The sequence below is a fragment of the Hipposideros armiger genome, unplaced genomic scaffold, assembly GCF_001890085.2.
Source record: "Hipposideros armiger isolate ML-2016 unplaced genomic scaffold, ASM189008v1 scaffold_23, whole genome shotgun sequence".
In the NCBI taxonomy this organism is placed as follows: domain Eukaryota; kingdom Metazoa; phylum Chordata; class Mammalia; order Chiroptera; family Hipposideridae; genus Hipposideros; species Hipposideros armiger.
Genome location: NW_017731373.1, coordinates 6,208,711 through 6,218,667, shown reverse-complemented (window position 1 = coordinate 6,218,667; position 9,957 = coordinate 6,208,711). Strand labels below are relative to the sequence as shown.

The window sequence follows — 9,957 nt, the reverse complement described above, 5'->3', positions numbered from 1 at the left end:
CAGTAATTTTTAAAAGTTTATAGGAGTCCTGGGACCAAATTGTTTAGGAATTGCTGCTGTAGCTGATGCAAACTTACCCTTTGAATTTCAATTTAGATTTCATTTTACTTTAAAAGATTTTCACAGTCATCTTGGTTGGATGTATATGTCCTACCTGCTCCCTTAATAATACCTTATTTATTATAAGCTGCTTGTCTCAGGGCCATTGTATCTTACTTTTGTTTTTTTCTATAATAGTTTTATTGAGATATAATTAACATATCATAGAGTTCACCTATTTAAAATGTGCAATTTTCAGGGCCGGCCCAGTGGCTCAGTTGGTTAAGAGTGTGAATGCTGAGCAACAGGGTCACCGGTTTGATCCCCACATGGGCCAGTGAGCTGTGCCTGAGCTGAACTGCCGCTGAGGTAGTGAGAGTCTGTGCTCCTAGCAGCAAGGTTGCCGGTTCAAATCCTGCATGGGATGGAGGGCTGTGCCCACCCGCAACTAAGATTGAGAGCGATGACTGGACTTGGAGCTGAACTTGTGCCCTCCACAACTAAGATTGAAGGACAACAACTTGACTTGGAACTGATAGGTCCTGGAAAAACACAATATTTCCCTTCCCCAATTCCCAACATGGTTCCCCTCCCCAATTCCCCAATAAGAACCTTAAAAAAAACAAAAACAAAAATAATAAAATAAAATGTACAATTTTCAGTTTTTTAGTAAATTCACAGAGCTGTGCAATCATCATCACAATGTGTTTGAACATTTAGAGCATTTTCATCACTTCCAAAAGAAAACCTGTGTCACTTCCCATTTCCCCCCTAATTTTCCAGGCCTAGTTGAAGGCTGGAGCAGTAGTCTACTAATCTGTTTTCTGTCTCTATAGATTTGCCAATTCTGGACATGGCATATTAATGGAATCATACTTTATGACTGGCTCCTTTAACTTAGCATAATGTTTTCTAGTTTCATCCATATTGTATGAGTACTTCATTCATTTTTATGGCCTAATGATATTCCATTGTATGGGTATATTACTTTTGTTTTTTCATTAGTCAGTTTTTGGGTGATTTCTACTTTTTTTTTTGCTATTATGAATCATGCCTCTGTGAATATTTGAGTACGTTTTTGTGTGGACATATGTTATCAATTCTGTTGGGTGTATATCTAGAAGCAGAATTTCTGGGTCAGGGTAATTTTATTTTTAGCAGTTTGAGGAACTGCCAGAATGTTTTCCAAAGCATATTAAATTCCCACTAAGTAGTGTATGAGGGTTATAATTTTTCTATATCTTTGTCAATACTTCTTGTCATTTGTCCTTTAAATGATAGATATCCTAGTGTGTGTGAAGTGTTATTTCATTGTGGCTTTAATTTGCATTTCCCTGATTGCTAATGATGTTGAGCATTTTTTCATGTGCATTTGCCCATTTGTATCTCTTCTTTGAAGAAATGTCTTTTTAGGTTTTTTTGGTCCATTTTTAAGTTGGATTATTTGTCTTTTTATTATTGAATTGTAATAGTTCTTAGTTCTTTATGTATTCTGAATATTAACTCTTACAGATATATTTGCAAATATCTTCTCCCTCCCTTTAGGTTGTCTCTACAACACAAAAGACAAAAGTTTTTAATTTTGATGAAGCCCAATTTATTTTCCTTTGGTTGCTTGTGCTTTTGGTAGCATATACAAGAAGCCATCCCCTAATCCAAGGTCAAGAAGATTTATGCGTATGTTTTCTCCTGAGAGTTTTAGCTCTTACACTTAGGCTTCTGATCCATTTTAAGTTAATTTTCATATGTTCTGAGGTAGTGATCCAAATTCATTATTTTGCAATGTGGATATCCAGTTGTCCCTGCAACATATGTTGAAAGACTTCTTTCACCGTTTCATTCTTGGCATTCTTGTTGAAAATTATTGATGTGTGAGGGCTTACTGATTTACTTCTGAACCTCTAGTCTATTTAATTTGTTTATATCCTTATTCTCTATGCTTATGCCAGTAGGGCCATTTTATTTTAAAGAAAAATCATAGAAGGATCATTCCTTAACTCAAAGCAACTGAAGTCAAGGGTCAGAATTAGCTACTCCTCCCCATCAATTTAGAACTTTCAGCAGCCATCAATAGCCATCAAGATTGTGTCCAATGGGATCGTTGTTTTGTTTTGCTCCCCCCTCAAATCAAGGTCATGTGTTCGCGTGTGACTGATTAACCAAAAATGTTAGCTCGAGCGTAAGAAGCACTGATATTCAACTCAATTTATTTCGGGAAGTTGACGAGCAAGGCCAGGAGACAATAGAAGTTCTTGGTTCAGCCTTCAGAAACGCGCAAGGTGTCGGGGAGGGAGGAGTCTGGGCTGTCAGTCCTGTCCCAAACATTGATCCTGAGGACCAGGAACTTTTCCCCTGGTTTCGGGATTGAGGTGCAGGGTCTGGGCTTCAGTGGAACAGGCGAGAAGGCTGTTCATTCACTCGCGCGACCACCAGTAAAGCCGCTCCCGAGCCCCCCGTTTCGGGGTAGCCTCCCACCCGTTTTCCCGCCTCGTTGCTGTTCCCGTCCCAGCGCCTAGCGGAAGTGACGCATGCCGTAGCGGAAGCCCCTCCAGCCGCGGTGTTGTGCTGTAGGGAAGAGAGACGGATTTGTAAACCCCGGAGCGAGGTTCTGCGTACCTGAGGCCGCTGCTGTGCGGAGACCCCGGGTGAAGCCACCGTCACTATGTCTGACCAGGTACCGGGCCGGCAGCCGTCCGATGGCGGTGGCTGGGGCCTTCCTTGGCAGGTCCGCCTGCCGCTGGGCTGGGGCCAGGGATGGAGGCGCGGGGGAGGGGAGCGCAGAATGGGGGAGGGGGCGGCCGGTGGGGACTCGGCGGGCGAGGGAGGGGAGTGGACTAGGGCCGGAGACGGCGGGGCCTGCCGCGTGCCTCCGGGAGCCGTCCTGCCCGTCCCCGGGCTCGCTCCTCACCCTCTGCCACAGCGTCTCTGGTCGCGGCCTCCCTCGAGTCGTCCCCCTTGCAGAGCCCAGCTTCTACCTCCCTGGGAGGGTGGGTCCCTGGGGAACCCGTCTGCCTCCCTCTGTAGAGGACTGATTGCAGAAGCAGGGCCCTAGGCCCCAGTTATGTAACGGGAGAGAATCTGCCCGGGAGGCTTCGTGGTCCTGAAAAGCGGGTGGACTCCACTTTTTGGTTCTCGATTTTTGTATAGTCCTGGAGTGGGGATGTTGGGGTGGGGAGGGGAGGGAGACATTGTCTAGTGTTTCTGGGAACCTAGAAAGCTCTGCTTTCCGTTCGGATTGCAGCGGGGGCCGGGCCGCCACTGCCCTTTTCTGAGTCTTTTTCCGTGTGGGGGCGCAGAGCTGTCGCCTCTTTTCTTGTACTTTTCCATTTCTTACTCGGGATTGGTTCAGCAACTCTCCATTTGTAACAGAGCACTCAGAATAACCAAGAAACAAAGTAGAACAAAACCTCTCGAGCAACAGAAAACATTTCCTCTGGGCATTAACCTGAAGATAACTGATACTTTGGAGGAAAAGGATAAGGAATACCGTGTATATATTCGTAGAGCAGTTGCAGAACATTTACAGAAAGCTGCCTGTTATGGCAAAGTGCTCCTTCTTAATGTTAAAATCAATAATTTACTTGGGATTTGCACTTAATCAGGAGCGTTCGGTTTTCCGTGGTAAGTTTTTTTCTTCCTCTTCTTTTTCTAGTTAACCACATTTATGGCTCCTTTTTAATTAGTAGGGTTTTTGTCTGGTCTTCTGTTTTGCTTGCTCAGACGACTTTGACTTTTCAAAGTATTTTTAGAACTTTGCTTGTTTAGCGATAGTTATCTAGAAAACTTTTTTTCAGTCAACTCCATAATGTACTTGAACTTTTAAATTTAACACACTTATTCTCTTGGCATTTAACCCAGTTCAGTTTTGTATCACTTGGTGAGAGCAAGTTTGGCTTTTGTGGATTTGTACTATTGTGCAAAATGTACGTTTACATTTTTAAAGTTTAACCATAATCTAGATTAGTTTTGGGATCTTATTACTAACAGTCTAGGTTAATTCCTAAATTGGTATTGGAATGGCATTATAAGTATCTCCCTAGATAGTTGTTTACTTAGTTACCAGGGAGGAATGAACAGGTGTAAATGCTTAGTTTTCATCAGCCTTTTATTTTGATGCTCAGAAGTGACTAGGAAGCATGTTGAAATTTACTGTAGCCTGTTGAAAGAGTAATGTACAGAAAGAATTATAAAGTAAATTGTAAAATTTATTGCTCTAATTTGAAATCTGGTCATTTAGAAAAACACGAAGGAAGAAATAAAGGACCTAAGACACTAACAGGTGGTTTTAGGACAGAGGTTCTTTAAATTCTTTTCTAGGGGTCCTCAAAATTATTTTCATGATAATACAAGGACGTTATTGGTCTTTTTCATTCTGATTCTTGCATGAATGTTCAGTGGAGTTTTCTAAAGACTAACATGACACAACAGATTGAACTGTAGAAGGAGATGTGTGATAAGCCAACTGCTTTCTATTAAGCCAGACATTAAAGAGATGTGCAAAAATGTGAAACAATGCCACTCATCTCACTAGTTTTGTTCTGAGGACTTTTTAATAAAAATGTTATTTGCTAATATATGAAGGGTTTATTTTTAAATGAATTAATAAATATTTAAAACATTTCTCAGTTTTAATGTCTTAACACTATAAACCTCAATAGATATAACCAACCCCTAACAAAAATTTTATGGGGGTTTAAATAATTTTTAAGAGCATAAAGGAGTCCTGAAACCAAAAAGTTTGAGAACTATTCTAGTCTGGTAGACCATCATTGTTAACAATTGGGTCTCAGTACAATTTCATGTTGGGTGCTAAGGATTTAAAGAGGTATAAAGTTGAACTCTTATCTTTAAGAGGCTTATGAATGGGAGTAAGAATCCCAAGTTACTACTGTGCAGGATCAGCAGCATGAGTCTGAACCACTGCCCCCAAAAGACAATCTTTGTTTAAACAAAGTTTTATTAGAGTGATGTCTTTTCTGAGGTACCTCTCAGGAGGTTATTGTCTGGTGCTAAGATATTGAAATTGAGTAATAATTTCAGGTTAAAATAGGAGGACATTAAATTCACACAAGACTTAATTTGCTGGGTTCTCCATAGATTAATGAATATTATTTTTGGAATTTGAGTGAAACACTATTTTTTTTTAATTTTTGTTTTTTAGCTGAGCCATCCTGCCACCTGTTGGCAGCTCAGCTTGGGTCGGGAGTCCAACCGACGACCCTGTTGCTCAGAGCTCACACTCTTGAGCAAGCTTTTAACCAGCTGAGCCACTTGGCTGGCCCTAGTGAAACACTTTTTATTAATTTTAACAGTTCTAGCATTGTCCAGTGGATGATTTGTGGACCATTATTAAATAGTCATCTCAAACAGGTTCTAAACCCAAGTTTCATGGACCTAAAGGGCTGAAAATTCACTGATATTGTTATGGGGTGTATTGTGAGTATTTGTGCATGTGTTTTTTCTTTTTTCTTTTTTTTTTAAGGGAGAAATGGACCATAGCTTTCATCAGGGATACATGATCCTTCAAAACGGTTAAGGAGACCCCAGGATATTCAGACTTATGGCAGCTCAGGGCCCACAGAGAGAGTGAGTTGTTCCCAGAGAACCCCGGGTGGAAACCTCAAGCCTTCTAGGATCTAGCCTTGAAAGTCATGTCTGCCTTCTGTTGGTCAGGCAGATCACTAAGTCCAGCCCAAATCAAGGGAAAGGCACTTACTTACTGACTTATTTATTTTTTATTGAGATATAATCACAGATATTAGTTTCAATTGTACAGTATAATTTGATATGTGTATAAATTGCAAAATGATTACATTAAGTCTAGTTAGCAGTCATCACCACACAGTTACAATTTTTTTCTTATAACTTTAAGATCTATCTTAGCAACTTTTAAAATACATATACAATACAGTATTAACTATAGTAGTCATCAAGGGAAAGGCATTTAGAGTCCCTTCCTCAATGGGAAGAGTAACAAAGGATTTGCAATTATCTGTAATCTACCACATTAATTGTATTTCTTCTGTCAGGTTAGCAGTGTTCCCTGCAGTATTCTTTATATTTCCCTGTTGATGTTTATTGAGCTTACTGTCAGCTTGAGATAGCAGGAGAATATGATGAAGTAGGTGTATATTAAAGTTTATAATTATGTATACTATTTATATCAGAATAAGTATGCTAAACTAGCTGTGACTGGAGCATGTAGTGATACATTAAGCATTTTCATGCCTTAGAGAGGAATGATACACTCTATTTTCTCTCCGATAGATATAATGAGGTGCTGCTAGTGGATGTTGCAAACATAGATTATGATAAAGCATTTCAAAGAAAATGTCACTTAGGGCCGGCCAAGTGGCTCAGCTGGTTAATTAGCTTGCTTGGGAGCGCCAGCTCTGAGCAGCAGGGCTGTGGTTCAGATCCCACATTGAGGGCCAGTGATGCTTGCCCTCTGCAGCTAAGATGATGAACAACAGTTTGACCTGGAGCTCAGCTGCTGTGAGTCGCCGGCGACGGCATAGGCAGCATAGGCTGCAGCGGGGCTGCAGTGGGCTGCCGTGAGCTACCTGAGCGGCTGGCAGCCGGTGTGAGCAGCTGGCAGCCGGTGTGAGCAGCTGACAGCCGGTGTGAGCAGCTGGCAGCCGGTGTGAGCTGCTGGAAGCTGCTGTGAGCGGCTGACCAATGACCGGCGACCGATTGCCTCACCCTGGAAGAGCACAGTGATCATACCAACACTAGACTGAAGAACAAAAACAGCAATTTGTCTACCTATCTGTTCTCCTTCCCAATTCCCCAATAAAATCTTTACAAAAAAAAATAAAAAAATAAAATGTCACCTAAACAATATTTCATAATATTTTGAGAACAATATGATTGTTACGGTTAGAATACTCATGAAAGTTAGTTGAATAGTTCAAATTTCAAAACTGTAAAGCAGTCGTAAAATGTCTTGACATACATTAAGTCCTTATAGCAGTTAGAATGTTTCTATTTTAGCTTTCATATATAGTGTTATAGTTATTTACTTAAATGCCTGTCTCCATTAGACTGTTCACTTTCGGAATCATCCTTTATTCATCCTTTATTTCTGACGTGTCCAGCACAGTGACTGGATGTGTAGTAAAAGTTTTTGAAGGAATGAGTTGTCAGATTCATTCATTTAACAGTTCTTTATTGAACGTCAGTATGTTCAAGGCACCGTTTAGACTCTTGAATTGGAAGGTTGCCTCAAAAACATGAAACAGCATGTATCTTCCTCCTCTTACTCTTTCAATTCCCATGTTTTGTTACTGAGGCAGCGTGTTGGTTGTCATGGAGTAGTTTACCTTTTCTGATGTTTTTGCGTAGCTTCTTGCTCTTCTTTTAGCAATAATTACCTGATAACTTTATCTCTAAGATCTAATCATTTGCTCCTTTCAGGACATTGGGATTGTTACTGATAATTTTCTCTAAGACTTGTTTAGTATCCCATTTGGAATATACTGAAATTGTGACTTAATTATTTATTTTTGGTAGATCATTTTCTGATAGTCAACTTATTTAAAAAAGTCACATGGGTAAGTTCACACAGATCCTTAGTGTGAACTTTTTGAACACCTTAGTTTTACAGTTTCCATTTTGGATATTCCTGCAACTTGACTTGGGTTTATTTAAAGATATGTCGTATTTTTAAATACTTTTTAATTTGACTATTCTTTTTGCATTCATTTGCCTTTACTGAGCTAATGAGAATCTGAAGGAAAGACCTGAAGGAAGGAAGGGTGGAGTTGTTTGTTGGACTTGCTGTTCTCAATATCTAGGGCCAGTTATTTTTAAAGATTTTACTGAAGGTTAATAGATGTAAAAAAAAAAAAAGTGCACATAAATGTACTGTTTGCTGAATTTTCACAAATTGATCACATCCATGTAGCCAGCACCCAGATTAAGAACCAATCTCCTAAATGCTAATACACACATTAGTTTTGCCTGTTTTTGTACATTATAATATTATATAAGTGGAACCACACCATATGTACTTCTGTGTCTGATTTCTTTTGCTCAATGATTGTTTAGAGATTTGTGTGTTAAATTTCATTGCTATATTGCATTCTATTATGTGACTGTACCACAATTTACTTACCCAGTCTGCTTTTAATGCACATTTGAGGTAGTTTCCTAGGACTTTTTTTTAACATAAGCCAAATGATACGTATTTATAGCACCTTCTATGTCAGTTTGAATTGCTTTTAGACTGAATAACAGATCTGATATGTTAGGTTAAACAAATATGCAGCTTTTCTCATGAAATAAGAAGTCTCATGAAATATCGTATTTCCTCATGTGTAAAATGCACCCTTTTTTGAAAAATTTGGGGTCTGAAAACTGGGTGCGTCTTATACAGTGGTTGTATGAGCACAAAAACAAGTGCGAAAAAAAGCGGGAAATTCAGGTAAAAAAACCCAAAACAACCACTGTATAAGACGTACCCAGTTTTTAGACCCCAAATTTTTTGAAAAAGGGCGCATCTTATACATGAGGAAATACGGTAGTTCAGGGCTGGTAAGGCAGTTCCACAGTGTCTTCATACTCCTTTCTCCTTTGTCCTTAACAGATGTCTTCACTCTCATGCTTGTCTCCTTGCAGTCACAAAAAGGTTACTTTGTGTCTTTCTGTTCCAGGCAGGAGAAGGAAGGAGCAAAGGGAAAGAGTATGCCAAAAGTATGTACCAGCAAAAAGTATGCCATCTTTTATTTCATTGGCCAGCACTGTCACGTGGCTGTAAGAGAAGCTGAGAAATATGTTTTTTAGCTGGGCAAATTTAAATTTCCTTTTGTAAGGAAAGGGGAAATGGATATTGGATAGGTAATTAACAATGTCTGCCATACCTCTAAATCTGTCTGCTAGTACTTTTGGATATAGTCAAGCCAGTTTGTTCGAGGTTTTGCTAGGTCCGTTGTCTAGACTCAAAGAGGAGGTTTTACAAAACCAATGTGATTTTCAGTTATAATTTTTAGTTTCTCAGAAGTCCTTTGTGCATATCTAATGTTTAACCACAACTCTGGGGTTGAATGTAAATTTACAGAAGACCCAGTATCTTGACAGCTTGACTTAAACCTTGAAGTTATAGAACTAAATCTGGTCAGTTCCATTCCCAATCTCTAGTACTGTCTCATTAAGTCTGAACATATGCCACATAAAGATGAAAGTGTATGTGTATTTTTGTTTTTAGAATTGTGGTAAATCCACCAAAATATGAGGGAGATGACTTTATTGTAATGGGGTTTGTATCTTTTAGTATATGTGCTGCTGAAGCGAGCACAGGGTTTGTATCTTTTAATAATGGATATAAATATTAGAATTATGCAACTTAACCCTTATTGAGCTTTTTTCATTAGGAAATAAACTGATGTATTATTGGGTCGTTGGGAAAGTCATGACGTATTTTTCTATGTTTTTCAATGAAAAAATGTGTCGTGACTTTCCCAACGACCCAATATAATAAGACCCATATAATTAACAGATTTTTTGGAAGCTTTTTTTTGGTTTTGTTTGTTTTTTTAAAGATTTTATTGGGTAATTGTGGAAGGGGAACAGCCAAGTTGTTGTCCTTCAGTCTTAGTTGTGGAGGGCACAGCTAGCTCAGCTTTAAGTCCAGTCACCATCCGGCTGCCCGTCGGCAGCTCATGTAGCCCACTATCCCATGTGGGAGTAGAACCAGCAACCTTGTTGTTAGGAGCATGTGCTCTCACCAGCTAAGCCACCCTGCCACCGGTTGGCAGCTCAGTGGCAGCTCAGCTTGGGCGCAGCTCACTGGTCCATGTGGGAATCAAACCGATGACCCTGTTGCTCAGAGCTTGCACTCTTTTTTTTTTTTTTAAGATTTTTATTGGGGAATTGGGGGATGGGAACAGCGCTGGGGAATTGGGGAAGAGGAACAGACAA

General features: G+C 39.8%; 1 protein-coding gene across 4 annotated transcripts in view; it reads left to right on the top strand.

Annotated features, from left to right (window-relative positions):
* The first annotated feature begins 2,317 nt into the window (after positions 1-2,317).
* The window catches only part of SUMO1 (small ubiquitin like modifier 1), a 25,763-nt gene continuing 18,123 nt past the window's right edge, over positions 2,318-9,957 (top strand). Inside the window, exons 1-3 of one of the 4 annotated variants that reach the window (XM_019635748.1) lie at positions 2,318-2,713; positions 5,522-5,625; positions 8,694-8,733. In XM_019635748.1, the coding sequence (XP_019491293.1) occupies positions 5,600-5,625; positions 8,694-8,733 (66 nt within the window). In that variant the 5' untranslated portion in view covers positions 2,318-2,713; positions 5,522-5,599. Of the gene's footprint in view, positions 2,765-5,521; positions 5,626-8,693; positions 8,734-9,957 lie in introns of all 4 variants that reach the window. The other 3 variants (XM_019635752.1, XM_019635749.1, XM_019635751.1) reach the window with 3 other exon arrangements.